At 37.4% G+C, this 25708-nt stretch overlaps 1 protein-coding gene across 1 annotated transcript; it reads right to left on the reverse strand.

Moving 5' to 3' along the window:
- Window positions 1–7971: 7971 nt before the first annotated feature.
- On the reverse strand, window positions 7972–20937 carry LOC139718662 (transmembrane protein adipocyte-associated 1 homolog; the record flags this gene model as incomplete). The annotated part of the gene is made up of 9 exons (XM_071630120.1): window positions 7972–8203; window positions 9467–9547; window positions 10524–10626; window positions 10923–10983; window positions 11682–11795; window positions 13225–13377; window positions 13848–13937; window positions 15833–15965; window positions 20879–20937. Coding segments are annotated over 9 exons (1026 nt in total), but the record flags the coding sequence as incomplete, so codon positions are not given.
- Between the last annotated feature and the right edge of the window lie 4771 nt (window positions 20938–25708).

A 25708-nucleotide genomic window follows, 5' to 3' on the forward strand; every position in this document is an offset into this window, starting at 1 on the left:
CACCGTGTAAATAGCCAGGAGCTTTTTGCTAATAGTGCAAGTGTCTTCCGTGCGTCCAACTTCGCTTCTGATTGATTGTACATTAACTTGAGTGCATGTATTCAGTGGAGTGGAGAGTAACCACCAGTGAACATACATGTAATTTGCATACGTGGAAGCGTGCTGGCGTGCTTTCCAAACAGGCACCTGCCTCTTCCAAACAAGTACCCGCTACATATGCGCCCACGATGCCTCAAAAACATTTTGATCTGGCAGAATTAAAGTTTGTGAAAAGTAGTACAACAAAGGAAGGAAGACTCATTATATGAAATTCTAGAGCTGAGGCTGATTGATTGCATTATTGGTATGGATGTCTTTTATCGTTGTTGTTATAGTGCCAAATCACAGTGATAATCATAACTTCTCTGGGGAATTATTGTGGTATGTGATCGTGATGATGTTGATTCTTCTTTTTCCTTCCCTCCTCTTTTCCTTCTAATTCTCATTAAGATAATCATCATTATGCAAATTAAAGTACAAGAGCCTGCAACCTAATGAACTTTATATCAGTTTACTTTCTTTCCAATTCATATCGATTATATCTTCCTTATTTTATTCATCTTTATCAAAATTGATATTCTTGTTATCATATATTATAATTTGTAATTATATGTACACAACACACACACACACACACACACACATATATATATATATATATATATGCATATATATATATATATATATATATATATATATATATATATATATCAATGTATTTCTGTCTTAAATTATGCTATAGTACTCATTTAGACTTTTGACATGTACTTTCACCCCTCCACATTCCAACACGATTGTGCGCAGATTTCTTTTTTTTGATGCAATTCTAAAGATATGCATTCTGCTTGAAACATAAGCATGAAAGCAAATCATGTAAATATGACAATGCTATTGTAAAGTTTTGTTGAATATCAATCTTTCACAGAACTTCATTCACACACATCTCTTTATGTAGTCTTTCAAAAGCTCTAAGCAGAAAACCATAATTTTAATTAGTCGGTTGAGAATGATAAGGACACACATACGTCAACTGTATATATATATTATTATGTACAGTTGATTATATTATATATTATATATCATATATTATATACCTACATAATAATATATAATGCAGTATCATACATACATAGATAAAACCATTATATATTCTCACTCAAGTCAAATTCATTTGGAAAGAAGTAAAGGGTTTAAACATTGGCCTACGTAACATTTGGCATTGTTAATTATAACATACTAATTCAAAGAGCAGACAGAACATTGACAGGGCTCTAAATTGGAAAAGTAATTAAATCCTAGCTGGACAGTGTACCTGCCCAAAGATCATGTTAATCAAGCCTTTGTGTTTATAACAAGACATGCCAAACTTCACATCAAAGCAGTTGTCATGTAGAACTGTGAATCAGCCTTCAGACATTCCTTGTCGATCACTTACTAATACCTACCTGATGTCTGACCCAGTGCAGGACGAGAACATGCTAAAACACCAGCTAAGATGGACACAGTCACAAAGAACCTCATCTTGATCCGTTCTTTTAGCTCTGATTCCTTCGATTAAAGTCACACCAGTGATTCGGCCCAAAAGAGATGGATACAAACTGGTACCAGGTATTGAAGTCAGCGCATGCACCGTTTCTTCACTGCTGTGTGTAGACATATAGCCTAGTAATCCTATATGTTTACATGTGGAGGTATATCACAAGAAACATCTCTCCCCCCCCCCCCCCTCTCTCTCTCTCTCTCTCTGTTCTTATGTTTGCTAGAGATAAAACTGACTCATTACTGTATCTCTGATCAAAGTTTACTTCACAGTAAAGGTATTGCCTTATATATGTTAACAAGGCACAGAAGAGTAGTAAGGCTCTGCGAATACGTAGCATGGGCAAGGTGTTGGGCAGTACTTATTTCAGCCCGTTCCATTCCTGGTCAGAATGAGATGCTTACATTAAAAAAAAAAAAAGCCTGATTTATCTTCGGAAGGTTTGATGACTGCACATATAGTCTATCAAACCAGGATGTTGGTTTCAAAGGCCCTGCTATTGGGGTTTTTTTTTTTCATATTACGTTTTGCATTTACTCCTTACAAGTAAAGTTCAGTAGAATATGAAGGACTTAAATAACAAAGCTATGTGTACATGTACTCTTCGTAAGCAAGTGGGAATGCTGCAGCCAATCATAGGACACGGTTCTTAATGACCCATCTCATAGGATTTTGTATCAAGACGGAGGGGGTGTCATTCAGCCAGAGTCCTGTTTCTTTCTGTAATATACGTCACATAGCTGCCACGTCTTGTGATATAACAAATGATTTTGAGTCATAGCATCTGAATATCTGCATATACAATGCATATCTATCTATCTTGCATCTTTCTCAAGCTTTGAACTTGAGTACATTAAATGTATGTGAACAGTTTTTCAGTTACCCATTTACCTAAGAAATGGTTACCAATTTATCTCTGAAATAAAAGCCAGACATGAGCAAGATCTTGTTCAACGAAGAACTCACTTGTTAATTCTCACCCAGTTAACTGGTGTGAAATACACATCGTACAATCAAGATGACAACATGCACACTTGACACACACACACTAAACAGAATAAACAAGCAGACAGATGTGGTCTCAATTTCACATGATGCAATTTGTATCTAATTTAATAATGATTTCTCTTCCCCTCTCTGCTACCACTTTTGTGTAGCATTCAACAAGTGTGTTGACAAACAATTTTAATAAATCACTTTTAGTACATAGGCAAGAGTATGTGCCAACAGAAAGATGATAACTGTATCTAGGTGTACATCATTCATTTGCAATTTTGCACTTTTTTGTTGATTTTAATGACAAAGTGTCACTACCTATACAATGACATTCATAAACAGGGGTGTGAAAGAACTTGCAGAAAAAAAAAAGGTCTGAAAAAATCTGAAACTTATGATATAAAAAGTCTGAAGTGCATTAGCCTGAGAACACTCCAATGTATTGGAACTCCAAAAAGTCTGAAAAGTGGGTTGTGGGCAGAGCAGAAAAAGTCTGAAATCAGATGAAACTCTTGAACTCTCACATCCCTGAATAAAATGCATGAAATTTAACTTCTCACATTTAACAAGCATTTGACAAACGAAGAATAAAGAGTACTTTTTATCACAAACTTACTGCACAGAAAGGATTCACTGTGTGCCCTGACAACAGCATTTGATAGTTTACATGTGTACCGCATGTCTTGACATTGCTGTTCATGCACACAACAAACTCATATAATTATAATACGATAGACAATGATACAACAAATACTATAAACTGTTCCTAATCATTCCTTTTTAGAAATCATTGCTCAACACTAAATCCAAACACCAACAATTTTCCTACTGCAACACTCCTTGGTTTCAAAGTGTCAACTTAAAATTTTTGAGTCGCCTGTGCAAAAACATTCAATTTCTATGTCTCATTTAACCCAAAACCGTCAACAGCACAGGAGATTTTTTTTTCTTTCTTTCTTTTTACTGTATTGGAAGCCAACTTTGTACAGTTAGCAAGACAAAACGAGAGACGAATAGTGTAATTATTGTTAAATATCGCCATAATCGTCATCCAGTGATCTGTGGTCATAACAGAGGAAGCCATCTGGAACACCAAGTGCTGCTAAATGAGTAAAAAAATGCAGATTTTGCCAACATTACAAAAATACTTGGTAACATTGTCTCTCAAGTCTGCAACAAGATTCATCTCAAATGCAATTTGCAATACAGCACATAGTTGAGCCCTATCCAACAACTGCCGTGGACGCAAGTTGCAAAAAAAAAAAAAAAAGTTCATTTCACATATTCAGAAATGAATATCTAACAGAATAGCTGGTTCAGGTTAGTTTCAAAATGTCTGAAATGATGATATTGGAACAAATAGCAATTTGAGCTTCTCTAGTTAATCATTTTCTTACAACCGATTTGCACAAGATACATAGTACATAAAAATAATGACATACAAATGTACTGAAAATGAAAACCACTGATGAACTCACAAGACCACATGGTATTGGACAAATATATCGTCGGCTGAGAACAAGAAGGCCATTATTGCAACTTTCGGGGGGTATTCAGTATCATTGGGTATCATATTGTAGAGCTCGATCTCCTCTACATTGTGGCGTCAATCTTAAAGTATTTTCATTTTCAGTATAACGTTCAAATGTAAAACCATAAGGGTGGTATTTTACCCTATATTTGAAACAATGTTTACAAAGCTATCCACTTTTGATTGAATGAACTTTTAATTTCATGAAAATTGATTGTTTAGTTTTTATTTACGCTCAAATCTTAGAATGTGGTAGTGCCTTTTCGGTTCTCGGGTAACAATATATAGTGAGAAAAGATAAAAACTGTGCAGGAGTTCATGCACTGACAGGATTGTGCCAGAGTCCAACGCAGCAATTTCAGAGAATTCAAATCCACCTGTATGCAGAACATAGGATTCGTAGAAATATCTCGTCATTCACTGCTTCTGACAAATGCTCCACTCAATATCTGGAAACTGTTTGGTCTGAAATTCAATAGGAGCAACTCTGACACTGATTCTCACCCAGAAATCACAGTTTGAGAAGAAAAAAAAAATGTATATGTGTTGAAATGATAGCTATGCACTCTATCATGCAAATGCATACAAAAAAGAACAAAAACAAGAATACGAAACATGGAAAATATGTTGCCTTCTTTGACACTTGAATAACATTCAGAAATACATATCTCTGGAAAATACTTCTTTACATATATCACAAAATAGTGGATGTATCTGCTCTGTAGTCACATTATATACATACAAGTCCCATTTTGGTCAAATAATATGGCAAAATTAATATCATAAGGTATAATCTTTGTAAAGGTAAAGCTCAAATATGTTACTGGAAGAAGAAAAGGAGAGAACAGGCTTTCATTTGAATAGTGTACAGCATACTCAAAATATCTTGTGATATTCTAGAGTGTTACTCAAATATACACACAATCTCTCAACATCAGACCTTCATATATTTCTTTCACTTGTGGTGACATTGATGCTCTGCACAAATTAAATGAGAAATGCAAGATTTGATGTGTTAAGTCACATTCTTATTCCATGAGTACATGTATGTGAACGTATACTTTATGAGAGACTCTAACCCGAGTAGATATGTCCAATATCTCTGTAAAAGCCAAAAGATGATAATCTAATCTGACTCAGCAATGTCAATGACTACATGTGCATGCTTTCTCAAAGTAATAATGATTTTCTTTTTTAATCTGCTCCCTTTTGCAAAGTTAAAATTCCAACCTATACTAGTAAATACGTGGGAGGATGAGTATTAACTACATGTCAGTTTTCCATGAATAATGTAATAGATTTGTGCATTTATAGACAGGTACATTCCCACACTTCATCAGCACTTTACAGTGACACTGGGGACAACTATAAAATGTATCTTTATTTGATTTTGTGGTATGTACTGGTTATAACTCTACCATGTTGCTTAGATACGTATAATCTCTGTTGTGATAATGAACACTCACATTTTACTCTTCAACTCTTGACAATATACACATGTAGTCTTTACATGATTTCTGACACAGTTACCAGTGACAAAGCAACAGCAGATATGTAACACTTCTGGGCTAGCACACATTTCATTGGGAATTCTAGCAACTTCAGCAAAATTTTTGCAAGACTCCTCCAGACTAAAATAATTAGTTGTACTTTCATTTGAAAGTCTTTTTTTTTTTTTTGGTATCATCTGAAAGAAGATGGCACATCTTGTTACAACAAGAATCTCCCAAATGCACTGGAAAATGTATGCACAAAAAGAATTCAGTGCGACAACTGGCAAAGAAGAATTTTGGGGCCGAGTGAAACATCATGTCTGGGACTAAGTAACTGAGCAAAAAGTTGGCAATATGCTTGGTTTTATGTATTGTTCAAGTTCATGTATCTTTTGACATGGGGGACGTGTGACTTCAAACATGACATCTTGTCTTCAAGTTCAGGTGTGCCTGGTCTACACTAAAATCTCAACGCAAAACACACAATGCAGGCCTCTTGAACATACAATGCTGGACGTTGACCCATTTACAGACCTCACCAGGTTCTCTTAACCCGTTCCTTACGGGAACCTGGTTTACCAGGTTCCCAAAATGAAGACAAGGGTGCCTGCTTCAGTGGCCTAAATTCATGTTTCTTTGTGTTAAAATGCTCAGAAAAGTGGGTTTGATAAAAAGATCAGAGTTTATTCTATCAGGATTTGTTCTCCTGCTGTTTAAAAAAAGGGGGGTTTTACAGTATTATGTACCTTTTCCTAATTTAGTTTTTTGCTTGTTCTGCTGTAAACTCGTACGAACATGTACATAATGATCAAGGCTGAGATCAGTTAGAAATGCCGGTTCGCTGACCCCAGTCACCTCATTCAGGTTACTGGTTTTGTGTAGAACAAAAGATTCTGAGAGCTCATCAGCGCACGCTCTATTCATACCTCGCACCCGATCGATATTTCCATTGTTCACCGGCACATGTAGTTGACCGTAGAAAGGAGGACACAATGAACCGCTTGACTGCCTTCACACAGCTGGATTACCAACCTGTGTGCCTCTCTGTCGACGGGCGAAAAGAATCTCGTTTGGGGGCATTAAAGGCACTCAGAGAATTGCGGAAGGAACGGGTTACAGCAATGTGTTAATTAAAGAGAATAAAGAGTTTTTATTTAAAAAAAAAAAATCATCATCATCATCGTCACACTAATGCTGCCTTACAGGTAGAAGAGTAGCACACAGACTCTGCAACCCATTCTCTTTGCTGTCTACTCACACCGAAACTAAACCACAATTTGATATGATGTTGAGGTACTCAGCTGGCATTTGATATTTGAGCCAAGCCATGGGGGAGATCTTTACACTGAAACCGAACAACACCGAGTATGTGTTCAGAGGCACAGCTTGGGAGCTTTGCTAAAAAATTAAGACATTATCCTCCAGGAAACGAAAGGGGTAAACAACCTCTTGGTACGGTACGCTCTGAGAATACAAGACTTCAAAACTTCAAAATCAGAGGCCTGCAACGTTTAACTATTGGATTGTTTTGTTCGACAATTGATATATGATGCGTCATCTGCACGGGACACGGGAACCTGGAATATGTTATCCCAAGTGATGTTGAATATCATTTTTGTATCTGAAGATAGATAACACTATTCAGAACAACAACAATAAAGTAAAAATGCTTTGGGGCATGGGGGTTAAAATCAATGAATTCTTGGAATTCTTTTGGTAGCCCTCTATCAATGGAAAAAAAAAAAGAGTGAATGAATTCAAAATTTGTTCATATGCAAGGCCTTGAGCACCACAATGATGGGAAATAATTGGAAATCAAGATGACCTTTGTTCTATAGTTTCCACTAAAATTTTGTTGCTCCCCCATCCCCCCACCATCCCCCATCCCCCATTCTCCCCCTCATCCCCATTTCCCATTTGTTAATCAATCTCAGTCACTTTCACAATCGCAAGTGCCAAGTCATTGTGGCTAATACTGATCGGAAGTTTATACATGAACAAATATATTTTCTCTTTTTTTTCCCCCTCATCATTATCAGCTCATATTAAAGAAAGAGAAAGAAATAAAAGATGCTCAGGAGACAGTAAATGTTTGCTTTCCTTTCGTAAAGGTATTTGTAGCACAGCTGCTATTCATCAATCTCCCATTAGACAAGTTTCAGATTAGATCTTTCACTGGCAATAAGAGAACATCTACACAGAACAAATAAATACATAAGGCTAACAACAACGACAACAACAACCAGTCACAAAACAGCCACAGAATAATGCGTGGGAGTACCATTTGAGATCAAGATATTTGCGCAAAAATATATATATCTATATTTAGACTTTTACTGGGTGTTAATTGGACAAAGGTAATAACCCGTAGGTTAGCTTTTCGCGTCGTTGAGATCGTGTGGCAGCGGCTCGATCTGGGAGTTGATGCTGAAGGAGAGCTGGCCAGTAATGGGTGGCGGGCTGCCCTGGCCGAACTCCGTGCTGTCGTAGAGCGAGGAGGTTATCGTCTCATCGCGGCTGATGGAGTATGGCAAGTGGTGAGTCTCGTCCTCGTTGTCGTCCGGCTGAGACGCATATGACAGCAGCAGAACCTGTTTGGATGCCCTGCTCAACAAAAACAAGCAAACAAGCAAACAAACAAACAAACAAACAATAATCAAATGCCATTCTTGCAGCAACAAAATTTGTAAGAAAGTGTAAATATGTTGCAGGAGAGCTTCATATGATTTCAGTCTATAATATCCGATAGAGATGTAAGTCTCAAATATCAATTATGTAGAAAAATTATTCCCTAAAAAACAAAAATAAAATCTGTCCGTGCATGTTCTACTTTTACAAACCAAATTTTCAGTTCATTGTTAATCTACCTTGCTGTTCATTTGAGGTGAATACATTCCACAAAGCAACATGAATACATAACAAACAAACTTCTTAGGAATTGGACTCTCCCCCTGCCCACACTCTAAATTTTCTTTCAACACTGACATTAATGACCTTACGAATGTGATGTGTGATGACATGTGCTCTTTTAATTCTAAAGCACATGTCTAGGAAGCATAAAACTGCTCAATTGGCTGTAGGAGTTTTAAAGTTCAGACACACTGAAAGATAGAGTGATTAATCTGTCTCTTGTTAACTGTACTCTCGGTAATATGGTCAGCTCCTCAAAACAGACAGATACTGTAAAAGTGGAAATTTTCGTGCTGTTGAAATTTTCGCGCATTTCGCGGAACCAGAAACTAGCGCAAAAATAAAAGCATGCAAATATTTTTGCTTGCCATACGTTCCTGTGCGTGATGTCTTGATTCTGCAGAATTAAAAACACGCGAAAAATTAGTCGCGTGAAAATATCCACTTTTACAGTACTCTCCATTTACTCTGCTGTGCGGACTCACTAGATGCACAACGACAAATAAATACTGGGGTAGAATTTCCTCTTTTTTCCCCTTTTTTCCGTTATAAGACATCACAAAAATGACACACACACACACCTTTTTACACTCAAGGAAAGAGACAAGTTAGCCAATTTCATGATTTAATCCTCTTATACACCATTTTGCGTGCTTTATCAGGTAATACGGCCTTCGAACTCTGCTCGCAATAGCCACGTTCAAAGCGCTAAACTTGCATGTGAGCGTATACATCGCAGTCCGCTCAGCAGAGTGAATGGGAGATATCTGTCTGTTGCGAGGGGCCGACCATATAATGACTGTCAAACAAGAGGCAGATTTATGGGTCTAACTGAAAGGTAAATGACAATTGCAAATGTCAGAAAGAAGACAGCTAATTTTCGAGGTGTTACTGTGTCATCTGACACAATTTACATGTATGCTAGACATTATAATGGAATCCCATCTTCAGACTCACCGGAAGAAGTTGTGAAGGAATGCGATGTATATGACAGGAGCAAAGAATGCAAAGTATAAAAACGATGTGAGGTCTGCCACGCTGCAAATGTAAGAAAACACAAAGAGTTTGAGAACAACTGTGGCATTCAGCATTACAATATCACCTGGGTAATGCCTCAAAATGTAAAAGTGCTCCACAAAACATTCAATCTTGGTATAATCTATTACCAGCTGTAACTGCACTTGGAATGGGATATTCTATATCAAACCAGCTTTAACCATTGTATTAGCTGGTTCAGAGTATTAGTTGTATTAAAACTCTACACATTTTTGAAATTTACTTTTTTTTTCCCCTTTACTGCATAGCCAATTATATATATACAAACAAGTTTGATCATATTTGTTAAATAACTTTCATCAGCAACATAGTTATCCACAAATTTGACCTTGACTTTTCAGTAGCACATGCACAACTGAATTCCCTAGTTATAGCTAATATACATGTATGCCTCATTTCCTTTGGTTGAAGTTTATAACAGTGTTTTTTTTTTCAAACATCACTGTGTATAATATTAGGCTTTTCACACTGAAAATATATCCCTCAACCTAGTCATTCATAGTCAACCTTAAAAAACAAACAAACAAACAATGTCCAACATCAAGAGTAACTACACACAGAAGGGTGAACAGACAGAACAGTACAGTACAGTACAGAACAAAACAGAATGTTTCTGGCAGTGCTATGTATGGGTAGGAGGTTGGTTGATAATTCTTGTACGTATTGTAAATTTCAAAATTTTGGCTCCATGGACGTATCCTCCAGCTGCACACTATAAAGAATTATATTTTACAAAGTGACTCTACATGGCAAATCATTTTCATCACGAAACCATATCGGTGTAGTCTTGACATGCTGTCATTACCCAGCCTTGCGACACATTGAAAGTACTGATCCATCAGATCTGCACTCTATATTGCCTTCTGTGATGCGTACAAACTACTTCCACCAGAACTGTAGTCAACATCGTGTTATACTTTAGCTAAATAGACAGTAAATGCAGAACAGCGCCACTCACCACATTGCTGGGAGTATCCAGCTATAGATTAAGCCACTCGCTACAGCTTGACAAAAGTTGAGCAGCGCCAGCACTGCCACGTAGCAGTAAAATGAACGTTTTGCTGGGAAGGGAAGAGAAATAATGAAAATCTCTCAAACAGAAGACAAAAGCAAAATGACATACAATAACCAGTTGCATAACAAATATCTCTATTCTGATTTACTTCAAGAAGAATGTGAAGGCAATCTGAAAGATTGTAATATTTTGTATCTTTGACTTCTTCTGTATCAAGGTTATTTCATCAGACAATCAGACAACATAAATAAAGTTCAGTACATTTATAGTTGGAAAAACAATATATTCAATGAGTTGTATATTCACAGGATGCAATTTCATCAGCACCTCCACTGAGCTCACCTGGAAGTTGTATTCTTTCTCTGAGTGGAGTGTACGGTAGAAGCAACACAATCAGGTATGCCTGTGAAAAGAAAAGCATTTAGCTGGTGAGGTCTAACTTGGCACTATTCACAAACGTAGTCCCATTATTTCATGGATCATACAGCTGAAGATTAATAGAATTATTGTATGCTTTAAGCAAAGTATAAACCAGATCTTTAGTTTTTATTTGATAGTTTGCAATTATATTCTTGGGTTACATTTTTTTTGTCATGTGTCCTGGAAGGCAATCAATTCTGACTTGACAGAATGCCGGTAAGGAATGCAACACCCCCCATTCTCAGAAACAACACTTATTCACAAATCATTCCAACAGGGAGGGGTTTTTTTTAACACTCTACACGACATATGGAATTATAACTATGTGGTAAACTTCCAGAACTCTGTGTCAATTACCAAAGTGTTGCCTTCCTAACAAATTATACCATTTCATGTAAGAGCATCTTAAAGCCTTCATTTCATAATTCCCACGAGGATCAAAGGAATGTACATCATAATACTCTCGCAAGGTAAAGATGGCTGGCAATCTGATTACTCCCATATGTTTATCTTAAATAATGTGTCAATATTCACACAGTCAAAGCTTTCTACATATTACACCAGTTTCATTCAAATTGAGAACTTTTATATTTTTGGTTTAATTTCTTTTCTTCAAAATACACTTTATTTGAGGAAATGGCCTTGAAAAAATAAAACCAAGACGAATGCACAGGAGCATACCAAACAGAAGATGGAAGAACTGACACACCAAAAGATCATCCCGCCATGGGTAAAGATGTCATGGTGGTTTTTAGCCTCGTAGTGAATATCTGGGTGGAGAATTTCTAGCGAACCCTGTAACAACACAAACAAGATATGAGGTTAAGAAGCAATTTCAGGATATATATCAGAAACTTCAATAACAAGATAAGGAAAAAGTTCTGGTATTGATCTTTGAGGTGTCCGCTTTTTGGATTTTTTTTACAGCTCGTTTTTAATAATCATCACCAAAGTAAAGGGTGAAATAGTACATTTTGTGTGAGTTAAAATGTTTGGGCTTGCGACATGTGGCTAGCTTATAATCCTACACAAAATGATTACCAAGGTATCCAGTTTCCATAATTTGGGATGGATTCCCCCCCCCCCCCCCCCCCCCGAGATCTCAGCCATCAGAGGTGTGATCGTGATGAAATTTTGAATGCGTGAGACCCACGTCAAAATCAATAAGATTGTGTCATAAGATTTTTTGAAACAATTAATTTCTAATTTTAATCAATTAATTATGCAATTAAGCTTAAGATCATATTTCAGCCTAATTAAAAGCATTGAGAGTCTAATTTTTGATCTGTAAATCTGTCCTAGCATATTCAACAATTGTACATCACAAAAAAAAAAAGTCATTTCAATTTTTACGTATTTTATTGTTTTCAGAATTTCTTATGTATTTCTTTGTTTTTCAAGTTTTGTTTTTTCTTTGTTTTTTATTGGAAATTGTCACTGACCACTTTTCTACCATAATTAGCTTGAAATTAATCAATGAAAGTGATTAATTGTAAAAATAATCAGGTTTTTATGACTTTCATGACAGAGCACTGTTTTCCACAGGAAATGTACACAAAATCACAAAATTGTGCCCGTTTTGGGGTGACATTCCATTACAAAAATTAGTGTGTCTTCGCAAAAGTATGCGCGGACGTTGCAAATTTGGTCTCAAAAGTTGCGCGAGACTTGAACAAACAAAGTCAAGAAGCCTCGCGACGAGGCCTTCTCACGTTACAGAATTATAGCGCGAAACATTGAGGGGGCAGATTCCGCCCCCCCACCCTTTTAGGGTTAAAATGCAAAATTATCATTTAACAAAATAATGTTACTGATGGGATCATGCTTATAACTTCTATTTTATATCACATATACCATATATTTGGCAAGAATAGTTATTTCACCAATGAGAACATGCTAGACAATTTCAAAAGCTCTTAAGTTCGCACAGTGCTGGAATAAGAAATCTGCCCTATGTAACACTGGCAAATTACCCAACTTTGAGGTGATACATTATGTATTTATATGTCATCACATTCCATTTGCGTTGTCAAATGGAAAGCAATAACTTGGCATACTGTTTCATTTGTGATTTATCAGTTAACTCGCATAATTCTCAACACTGAAGCCATAACGCAGTCACAAGGCATACACAGTACTACTGACAACACACAAGTAGCATGGTACAGGACAAAGCCCTCAAAAGATTCCTCCGCCATATCACATCCCCCTCCTTCAGCTTTACCTGGATGACACAGTATATGAAGGAGATGACACAAGTGATGAGGATGACCAGCCGGACGCTGGACTTGCTGTCCAGATGACTGAAGCCAATGGCAAAGATGACCACGCTGAGTTCTATCGTCATGAGAGCGAACCGCACAGCTAGCCACAGGACCTGCAAACGCATTTAGCATAATGCAGAGATTTAAGGTGGGGTCAGTTATGCGACTGGAAGTGGTATCATAATAATTATCTGCTTTATCTACAAATTTATCTACAAATTCAGCCTACACTGAAATCTGTAGAGGCTGTCTGGGAGTGGAGAAAGTAGTCCTGGTAAATATTCTACAAGAGGTAAATTTGTTGCTTCCATGAATCTTCTGTGTTGCATTACAATACGGAAGTCATTTCATTTCTAATGCGGAGGAAACTTGCTGAAATTCCTCTTTCCTCCCAAGTTTCATACCTACATTTGTAAATGATACGATCTGAACTTTATTTGGTGTAAACTCTCAAAGAAAGAAAAAGGGTTCTGAATCCGTGGATGTTCTAAAAAAATATATCATACAAACAGTTAAACCCTGCCTGTCATAGTTACACAGCTCTGTAAACAAAATATAGCTGTCCATATTTTCAAATACTTACTGTATCCGCTATGTCACCAGGTTCTGTTGCCGCATCTACAATCATTGACACCACGGCACGAATCACCCCAACAATTGTCGCAACAAAGGCCTGAAAGTGAGGAGAGACAAAGTCGTAACACATGATTCCTACAACATCATTGCTGTTATAAAATACAGTGCACTCCCGTTATATCGAACACGGTTACAACGAAATTCCGGTTACAACGAAGTAAAAATTTAGGCCGCAACATAATTGGCTCTATTTTTTTTATTGTAGATTTGTTCAGTTATAACGAAATTTCGATATACTAAGTAATGAAAGAAAACTGCCAGTCCCGAGGACTTCATTATAACAGGAGGCATTATTTACCATTTACAGATGAAACAAAAACCCAACTTAAGTGCTTCAAAATAGTTCTAACATGTGAGTAAGGGATATAAACAACCAATGTAAAAATTTGAATCAGTATAATTGATGTTAAATATTGTTTAATATACAAAATGTGAAAAATAGTTATAATAAAACTGTTTCTACACTAAACCGTCCACAGTTATGGTGTATTAAGAAAAATAATGATATCTCCTTATATTCTAGACTTTACTGCAAAATTTTATACAGTACACTGTAGAATGTTATATCAAATGGGTTAATCAAATACCGGTTAGTGATAGGCTAAACACAGTCACGTGATGGAAGCACATTGGTTATGTTTGCCCATGGGCAGAACATTTTGTAATGTTCTCCCATGGGAAAACATTTTCACGTAACAAATAGAAGGACCCGCGCACAGTGAATTTGGCTCTGTGCGAGCGATCGAGTGCGTTGTATTTGACTAACCCATATAATATAACAGATGATGACTTTTGTTGTCGGGAACATGTACCAAACGTTCCACCCTCAGGGTTTGAAATGCTATTTCGGGAGGCTATAAGTTCTGAGACGAAGTCGGGGACTTATAACCTCCCTCAATAGCATTTCAAACCCTTCGGGTGGAACATTCGGTATGTTCCCTCCCCCGCCAGTCATCATCTATATAATGTGATACAAGTGACCTACACATATACGTCAAATGAGATAACTCTAACATTTCTAGAATCACTGTTCCCAATGGTAAACAGTGCCTTTAACTAATTTCTTCCCTATCAGATATATTGGTGTGAGACACTCTACATAAAGAACACACAAGAAACCCTCTTGTTATCTTTACATATACGGCTGTATCTAGGCCTCAAGATTATGAGTTATCCTACCCACTATGAAATGCCAGACATTTTGCATCTATTAAACTTGCAATAGATAGGAAGGAAATACAAGAGACAAGTAATGGGATTGTGCTAATCACATACAATTACTATCAAGATGAAGGATTCAAAAGTAAGAATATGAGCCAATTCCTTGTTGGGAATACCCAGTGTACTTTCGTTGTGGGAATTCCCCATGTTCTTCTTGTAATTTTTTCTTATATATTCTCTTCTGACTGCAACAAACTGTTTAGCATATCATGAGATGATCACAATGCAGAACGGAAGAAAAATCATGTGAAACCCAGAACAATATTATGTTTGGGGGGAATGCACCCTACAGGCATCACTTTTTGGGGGCATTTGTCCCCTTTTCTGGCACTGTCATATACTCAAAATGTTTCTGTGTGTGTGTGTGTATTTTTTTAAAAATCTTCCTTATTACTAGTATCTGCATACTTATAATTTCTTTTATTGTACATTGCGAAGTTAACCTGTTTAGGACAGGCTGATTTTGCTACAACACGCATTTTCCATAGACATCTGCCAGAGTATACTCGGGACTAGTCTTCAACAGGTTTAAATACAAGCGCTCATTTTCTGGAAAAAAACAAGAACAAAACAAAAAACAAACAAATCTATAAGATGTTTCTGTTGGAGATGGAAAAATATGTGAATGAATGAACATACATGTATGTGCCATGATACCCAGTCTGGTACCGGCATTTCTGTGAAATACAAATAGGAGGAGGAGCCTCTTACCATAATGTAGAAACTGAAGAAAATCGGCCGGTTGGACTGCCGCAGCTTGGCGACGGCGATCTTTGACCTCACGAGCAAGAAGAGGAGGAAGAGGAAATTGGGCACTAGTAGCATGAGATCCCACACACGTATTCTGCAGTTGGGGAAGAGGGGGTGGGTTGGGGGGAGGGGCACAAATAAAGGGCGACAAGACATGACGGAAATACATTAGTGATTGAATAGCAGCAGGTAAACAATAACCAGATGGCATTCTCCACACAGTTTCGCTGTACACTGTTACATGGAAGGGGAAATGCATTTGAATACTATGTAAGACTGCCATATGATATACAGTAAAGAATCCATCAGCATACTAAACATATTCAGTAGCCAGCAGAGTGGCCTAACACAAAATTCTCCCAGTGCAGTACATGTACTTAATCATAGTCTAGGGATGATAATTTTGTTCATTAAAGTAAATTGCATGTCCCATTCTTTTTAACCATCCTCAACCCCCCCCCCCCCCCCCCCCCCACCACAACCCACTCATTAAGAAACTTGGAATATTTTCATAGGGATTTTTCTTTGGTAATATACAAATTGTACTTTCACTTCTCATATTTGTTATTTAATCATAATACTTTATCACAGTCTCGGATCTTTTTGCTCTCTATTAAAGTTAATTGCATGTCCCCTTTTTCCAAAACATACACACACACACACACAAAAACATCAAAAACCCACTCACTAAGACTTAAATATCTCCCCAAGTGAATTTGTCATCATACAGTGTGTGTGTGGTTCGGGGTTTGGGGTTTCTTCTTTTTTTTTCTTTTTTTTTTCAAGAACAAGGGTCACCTGATAGGGCAAAAAAAAATCTGATATCTTGAGAGAACCAAGTACAAATTTACCATAGCTCAATACAAGCATCCCATTCTTATCAAAAACAAGATGAGCTGCAGTAGTGCACCTTGTATAGAAAGGTGGTTGATATGATACAATTTACATTGAAGATAGACACATTTCGAAATCTCACTGTGCGGCACAAGCATCTCAATTCATTGGTCATGATACATTGTAACTTGACATTACACATCAATCATCGACACCTTTAGCTGGTAGCCATTCATTGCTAAAAGATTGTAGGGAGGGGTCTAAGTACATGGATTCTTTGTTGCCTATGATCTTTAAACAACAATTCATGTGGTACAAATATCGTATACATTACAACATTAAATTAATTTACATCACCTGAAATACATCACATCATAAATAAACTTAAAAAAAGAAAAGAAAATATTCCCTACAGAACGAAAAAAAAAATGACAAAAAATCGGACAAGAAATAAAGAAAATACGTTTTGAAATTTGACATTTTTTGGATAACATTCCTCGACCAGTCCTTATGAATATTCAAATGAGCGAGTTGATGATGTCACACCCACTCAATTTTTCATGTATAGATGAAATTTAGGGGACAAAAAATTCTTTTTACAAACACGTAGCTAATACAGTAGTTATTTCTGTATATGAAACGAATACGAAATTGTGAGAGCATGACATTGTCAACTTGTTCATTTGGATATTCATAAGGACTGGTCAAGAAATGTCTTCCGAAAAAAAGTGAAATTTCAAATGTCATATCTTCCTTATTTCTATTGTCATTTTTGTATAGTTCTGTAGGGAATATTTTTTCTCTTTCTTTTGAAGTTTATTCATTGTTGGGGTGGATTTCCTCTTTAATAATCCCCAGCAAATACACATAGCACATGTACATATACCTGCAATACATCTCTGTACAGTACTTTGAAAATACCCAGTCAGTAAGCAAATTTATGTCTACACGTGCATACTTTGAATACAGTATGAGATGACATATTTGCTCATGTTTATATGTCAGACATTTTTGTGTGTTGTTTATTTTGCGGTTGTAAGGGTCTAGGAATTCTTACTTCACCTTTCATGAAATAAATGAGAATGAGTCGCAGGCAACAATACTGGAACTGAATACTTTTAGAGTAAAGGTAGTGTCTTCTGCATTCAAAGTGATAATCTACATGTGTGTACTAGCATGTCGTTATGCCCCAGATATCGCATTGTCATGGCCGAAGCAGCATGCTAGACTTACAGTACATACCGGTATGAATTGTGCACAAACCAGCGCTGGCATACAGTTTGTACATTGTAGCTCAATCTTCTTTTCTTTTCTTTTTCTTTCTTTCTTTTTTCTTTTTTTTTTTTTGAAATTATACTTTTGCACATTGTTGTTTATAGCATGCTGTTTTTGTTGCGGTTTGGGGCAATTTGTGAAATTCATGAAAATAAAACTCCTGCAAAAATTTCAGCTGGTACAGTAACTGTTTGCCACAGCAAACACGGTACCAATACTATGTCGAAACCAAAGCATGGATCTGTGTGTTATTGTTGCCCCAGTATAGGGAGAGTGTATGTCTGTATGTCCCTGTCCCTGACATGTGTGGGGCATTAAAAGTCTGCGGTACAGACAACACAACAAGTGAAGAGGGGGAGGGGTTGGGCTGACCATTTCACAGAAATTGACCGCTGCATGGAAATGATAATGATACACTTCCTTTAGGTGGCAAACCAGCAAAACAAACACTCCATTATAAAGTACGGTAACTGTATCCTGTCAAATGCACAGCTACTTCACACTTTACCCTGCACAAACATGTACACATACACTACAGGCTGTATACACTTTATATCTATAGCTATGATGTCATTGGTGGTAAGCATTGCATTGCAAAAAACAGAATCCAGTAGGACACGCTCAGTTCCATGTTTGCACAAACTATGACTGTGTCAACAGCTGGGAAATAATCGTTGGTGACTGATAGCCACTAGTGATAGCCACAATCACACACATTTAAGAGAGCTGCTTTTACTTGCTTGTTATGACACAATTTCATCACAGATGCTAGATACACAGTACCAAATTTATGGCTTATAGATTTTATGCAAACTGCCCTATAAGGGTAAGGTTCATCACGCTTCGGTTCACTATTCATATGTTAACACACTGACATCAAAGAGTGGTCTCATCAGTAGCTTCAACAAGATTTTATGATGAACATTCAAGGAACTGTAAGCAGAAAATGCATGAAGAAGGTACTGCATTGTTCACTGCATTCAGGTTGCACTCTGCAAAATCGCATTCAGTTTTGGTAAATCAATGTTATCTAAAAAATCCATAAACTGTTTGATCTACAAAATCAAATTGATTTACAATGTAAGTGTAGCCTGAGAACTAATTTGAAGAGAGAAGCATAGACATACAGTTGTACATCATTCTCATATATTGCTTGATTTTCATTCATACAAATAATTTGACCTTCAAGTTTTGCTTTTGACCTTTGTACTATCCAAAAAATTGTAAATATTTGCAGAGTCATTATTGCCAATCACTTTACCACATCTACATGTACACTTCAACCCATTCTTTTCCAAATCAATGATTCATAGAATGTGAAATTTTTGCTTGAGTTTGACCCAACAAGCGTATAAAATGCATTTTGATGTACTAGTAACACAGAATCCAGTAAGATCCATAAGATTTATGATACATGTGATCCAGTCTTGCTTGTGGTTGTCGTGTACACATGTAGTTGCAGTGTTATGCATGGGTTATGCACTTGTGCAGTGATAGCATTCCGATGAATCATTGTCCAATCTCTTTAAATCGAGAACATCACTTGATTATGAGAAAGGTCTTACTTGAAAGTAAATGGTAAATGCTTTAAAATGGGTATGAGCATACAGTATCAAATATGGTCAGACAATTGTTTAGTCTCAGCCATACACAAAATGTAAACTACTATGGAACAGGTTGAGAAAATTCTGTGATCTCGTAGGTCGAGAGCCGCGTGTTGCATTTTTACTGGACGCACACTGCCATACTGATGACAACCCCTATAAATGTTACTGAACACTTGTAGCACGAGTTCGTGCACGAAGCAAGCATTCATGCACTCAGTAAGAAAGGCCTATTGGCTGGCTAACAATGCATCCAGTAAATTAAATGTGCATCAAGTAATCACTGGCTAAGTGGCTGGAAGTATTCAATGCATGGATTGCATCTATGGTAAGCCAAAAAGAAATGCATCCTGTAAATTTCCCCTCAGATATACATGATCAAAAACAGGATTTCTAGCCAAAAAAAAAAAGTTGCTGCAATTCTATAACACAGATGATGAGCATGTATTTTTGTGTGTCAGTAGGAATAGTATGCATGTGGTAAGGATGGAATTTAGTCTCAAGTGTAAACCAACAAGACTCCCATAGTTACCGGTACATTGTACCTTACATGTACATATGCACACAATTCCTACTGACACACTCACACCTGTGCATCATTTGTACACTGTACACTATACTGTGAATAAATTACACGGTAAATATACAAGTGACCGACCTTGATCATATCTGATGATTTTGTTTTCGTTAACAATTACCTCTATAATATGGATGACTTAAATACAGGTCAGCCACAAGACAAATATGACAGCTCAACAGTGGATCATTTGTAATGTTATCCCATGGGTTACAAATGGCAAGCAATATCAAAGAATAGAGCACAAATAACCTCAGTGTCATCAACAGAACAAATTTCATTAGTACAGCACTGTAAAGTGAGGAACTGCTAATTTTGTGCTGTGTACTGAATTGTAAATGAGAAAAATGCAATGGTCACAGTAGAAAATTCCAAGCTGCAGGCAGTTGTTAGTCTCAAAGCACTTTCACTATTAAACCCATATTAATTGAACTTCGATACACTGTAGAACAACTGATACTTTGATGTCTGCAACACACAAAATATGTATTCCACACCTCCAAGGTTTGAAATGTTTCTTAAGCAAGGTTAGTACAATGTACATATTATGTCTTGCCCCAGCACATCAGTTCAACCCTGGTTCAACTCTTTGGATTATTGATTCTGTATTACATATTATACAACAGAAATTTGTTTTGTTGTTGTTCCCTGTATATTTCCTCCTATGCTAGTACTAAAACGGCCTATAACAAGAAACATGGCCTCTGAATATCTCACCTAGATTTTCCCACTTCAGCATACAGGATCCATAAGCAAATAGGAAGTGGCGTGGATGGGGAGTCTGTCACATTAAGCGTCGTCTGCTCTGATGTTTGCGTCGTCGCGACTACCGATGTGATGTTGATGGACGCCGTAGAGGTCAAGTTAAATGGCTCCATGTCTGTCCCGTTGGGGGTGGTGGGCGTGGGCACGGCAGGAATGTACACCACTGCCATGGAGGCAAGATGGCTTGGGTTGCCTGTATACGTCTGGACGATTGCAGCTCAAGGTATCTGTGGTTTCAAAGGCATAAACTAGACAAAATAAAAGATATAACAAAATTCTCCATGCATTCACCTCACAAACTGTGTCTAGAGCAAGAAAGAGACATGCTTTAGTGTGTACAAACTTATGTGAAATTCCATAGAAACCCAAACCGTAATGTATTTCATTCTCATTTCAGTAAATTGTTTAACAGCTGGACCTCTAAGTCATGATGTATTTCAGATAACAGCTACGATTTATAATCCTGGTGTCTAGGTCTTATCAGTTTGTTTGGCGCACCTCCATTGGTGCTACTCAGTGGCGGATCCAGGAAGGGGCACACCGGGCGCATGCCATCCCTCTTTATTTTTTTGTTGAAACAAAAGAAATTAAAAAGAAAAAAATGGGGGTGCATTGCCCCCCTCCCCCCCCCCCCCCCCCTTCACGGAATTCCTGGATCCGCCCCTGCTACTGCTTCAATTATGCTGGAAAAAATGGCACACACTGTAATTAATAATGCATCTTGTGCATGGGGCAAGGGAACTGTGTTAATGTTGATGATCTGTATGCAATGTATGTCCCACTTCTCCAATCTTTGTTTATTTGGAGTGATCATGTCGACTTCCATACATTTCATCACTGAAAGTTGCAATACATAGCCCCCGACAAAAAACAAAAAAGTGGTCAGCACTGCCCCTAACATACATGTTTAATAATGAAGGGTACTGGACCAACATTTGGTGACAGGAACATAAAATGCAACAGGCCCACAAGGTCCAGTCAAAGTCATTTTACAATTACTGTTTTATGATAATACTTCTTATTATTTGACCAAATTTTGGTAGGACATGGAAAACATTGCATTTAACACAATCAAAACAGTTTATCATTGTCCCCTCCCCCATAATTAATAATTTGGCATTACACTCAGATTGCACATTCAAACAATCATATATTGCAACCATCATTATTCATGATAATGATGTAATGTGAACAAGATGTCTCAAGAAAGCAATTAATAATATTGATCTAGCGACAATGTATAGCATGCCTACACATGTACATTACAAGTGCTTAGGGTTCCCTATTGCTTTTTTTTTTCCTTTTTTTTTTTTTTTTTTGCATAGGAAAAGCCAAAACCATGACAGTAATCTATGCCACTTCTCAGGGTTTATGTCATATATAGACACCTCCCATTTCTGAGAAAATATGTCTCTGAATGAAAAAAAAAATAACCATCAACCCTTACTCTGCACTGCACATCCATAACATGTACTCCTTTACCTATATATCCAGATGATCCATAAAGACAGCATCTAGATTCTAAATTAGCGATTTTTGAAATCGGTTTGGTTTGGTAGATTGGATGGTCTAATATCACACACCCCGAATATCAAGACAAACAGAGAATGCAGATTCTGTATGTGATACTCTGGCTGAAAATCATGACAGGTCAATAGAAGACAAATACACAAATCTGGCAGTAATATACTTTCACATCCACGTACAGTGTAGATATCTTGAAATTCCACAGTACCAAATCATGGGAAAAACTGAAGTAATTGATTATGATTTCCCATCACTCATATAAATTTTGATTAAATTGGGGGGTGAGAAACATTGATGTCGACGTTGACTCTCTTGTCATCGCCTAAAAATTTCTCTTCACAAGCACTTGTGGCATTTGCAGCTGTACAATCTGAACTTTAAAAAAAAATCAAATTACCGGTAGCTGCTAATAAATCATCATGCAACGTATCATCAAGCAAAGTTAACCAAGAGGTAAAAATCAACGTACAATAATTAGACGGCAAGTTGAAAAGAGTCAGTTAAGAAATGCATTTGCCCATGTGTATGTGTGTCTGTCTCTCCCTGTCTGCGAGCGAGCGTTCATGTGCTGCATTCTAAGATGACCTTTTTCAAACAACTTTCAGACGACTTGCCAAAAATGATTTGTACATTATTGATTTTTACCTCCCATTATCAGACCTACCAAGTCTCACGCCCCAGCAACCCAACTCACGATCAGTCGCCCGCCCAGTAATCATTTTCTTACTTCTCCCAGGCCCAGGTTGGTAAGTTAAAGGGGATGGCTAGTAACTGATCAGTGGGAATCAGTGGGAATGCTGGGGGATGACTGTTCCATTCCTTGTGGGATTCATTCTTGTTCTACAAATCAAGACTCATTCACCAGGAAGAAATTTTGAGGAAATATGCTCAAAATGATGTCTTTCACTCGAACCCCCACTTACCATGTCAGAAACAGAGAATTAAAATATGAATGTTAAATTGCATTTTGGCAGGTTCTAGAATAGAGTAAAAGCCCCAATTTTCGGACACTTAAGCCTTTTTGCAATATTCATTCAATTAAAATAATACTCTACAAAATTATATCTATGATAATGTATGTTAAATGTATCAACCTAATTTTTCCCAATATTAATTTTGTTAACCAGATCATAAAATTTCACAAAATCCCCAAACATTATCACCTTGTCAATTCCCTAAAATTCGGACAGCGTCTCCAAAATTCGGACACGGGCGCAATGTCAATACGCATGCAAGGCCGCTGAAAAATCCGCGCGCGCCATACCCTGTTGGCGTAAGGTTGCATCGGCGATGTTGCGCGCCCGTTCGTGTCCGTATTTCGGGGACTCTGCACTTGCATTCAGCCCCTGTACATTTATTCACTGCATCCGCACGTATGGAGATTTTGTTTTTCTTTTGTGTTTTTGAGGATACCATCACACTCTGAGCTTGCGATAAGTGAAAAATCTCGCAACAGAACGGCGTAATTTTTCAATTTTTAGCGCTTTTTTGGCGACCCCAATTCTTTACACGGGACCTATTAAATTCGCGCACCCTTTGGAAAAGTTGCGGTGATTCCGCGTTTTTGATGGCAAAATTTGGGATTTTAGATGGGTTTTGGAAGTGACTCAGGGACTTTCCTATGGTGAATGAGTGTGCTAGTACAGCATATGAAACGATGTGATATGCTTGTGTTGTGACAGCCAACTTTGCTGCCTTGTGATTTAAGTGGTAAGTGTCCCGATATTGGAGGCTTGCCGAAAATTGAGGTTCTTACTCTAGAGTTCTATGGATCTAACGTTACAGTCTAGATACGATTTTACACCCAATTTGCTAATGTTATCTACAACCATGTACTTATAGCTCCCCCCCCCCACCCCTTGTACAATAATTGCAGTTTCAGATGCTGCATTTCTAACTTTTACTAGGATCACTCCCACCCTGCCATGTGAGAAACTTGGTATAAATTTAACAGTTACAAGTTATGTGTGGGGATCTATTTGCATTTTCAATATTTAGATCCATGTGTCAGTTTAGGCTATTCAATCGGTAAATTCATTAAAATTTTAAATTATTTTCAATGATTTCCTAATGAGTGACTAAGTTAGTGGCTCTAACCGTTAGGCCTACTGCAACAGTTAAATTAGTTCAATCCTTCAATTGGCCTCACTGACTGGCATGTGGCACTGCACTTGTATTAAGTTGTAAATACACACGCCTCTTTAGTTTTAAAAGTAAGTGTTAAAAACAAAATTTAACATAAAATTTAATTTTCAATTTACAAACACTAACAGTACAACGTTAAGGGTCATTTCTAATTTTACCATAGACTCTATCACTTTATCATTACGGGGAACACGTCGATAAACTGAGCTGATTGACATTGTTTATCTGATCTACATTCATTACATTTACACTACAGTACACAGGATCAGATATCAGGATCACAGTGCAGCAGTGAGCGTACCACGTAGAGTCCCGTCCTTGTCCGCGCTACGCTAGTCGAAGAAACGGTCGTCCTCATCCGGTTCCTCCAAACGGATTTTCGCAACCTCTATTCGAGGTACAACTCGAGATATGCAGTTCCTTGGGGGCTTGATTGAGTGAAGTATAGTAGGCCTACATCAAATAGTGTACCTCTATAAACATCAACATTGAACCATGGATGGCAATAGCGGAAAAGTGCAGTACAGAAACAGAAGGGTAGAAGGTCGGCCAGGCTATGTCAGCGGCAGTGCAGTATGTATGCGCACCGAGCTTTGGCGAGCGCAAGCGAGCGAGCTGGGGGAACTTGTTATCGTTGTTGTGATGGGCCAGTGCACTTCACAGGTGCACTTCTCAGTTGGCCAGCGGTATATTTCGCTGCTGTAAGCTTCGAAATTGATGCGTGACTGTAACAACCACTCGTAGTACATTATGTTTTCAGCGAAGGAACAGGACGTTTAAATGTCCAACTTTTTTCAATGCCAGCAAAGTATATAAATATTCAAATAATATTTCATATTAATAATAAAGTTTTAACCATGAAAATTGAATAAATATAATTTTGAAATTTTTTAAAAATCGGTATTCTAGAATATACATATGTGTGGATCAATATGCATTCTCTTTTTTTTTAATTGATAAAACACCTAAGTTAAGACTAGGTTGTCCAGACCTTCGCGGGGTTTTTGATCACGAGTGCACGTTGCGGGAAAATTCGCAGTCGCCGGATCCATACAAACCAAACCCCACACCGTCTCGCCACGCACGTCCAGCTGCGCTGCCGTACCGCGA

Source organism: Diadema antillarum, unplaced genomic scaffold (assembly GCF_040938485.1).
Source record: "Diadema antillarum isolate AM-2024a unplaced genomic scaffold, OU_Dant_1.0 scf00000098, whole genome shotgun sequence".
Taxonomy (NCBI): Eukaryota; Metazoa; Echinodermata; class Echinoidea; order Diadematoida; family Diadematidae; genus Diadema; species Diadema antillarum.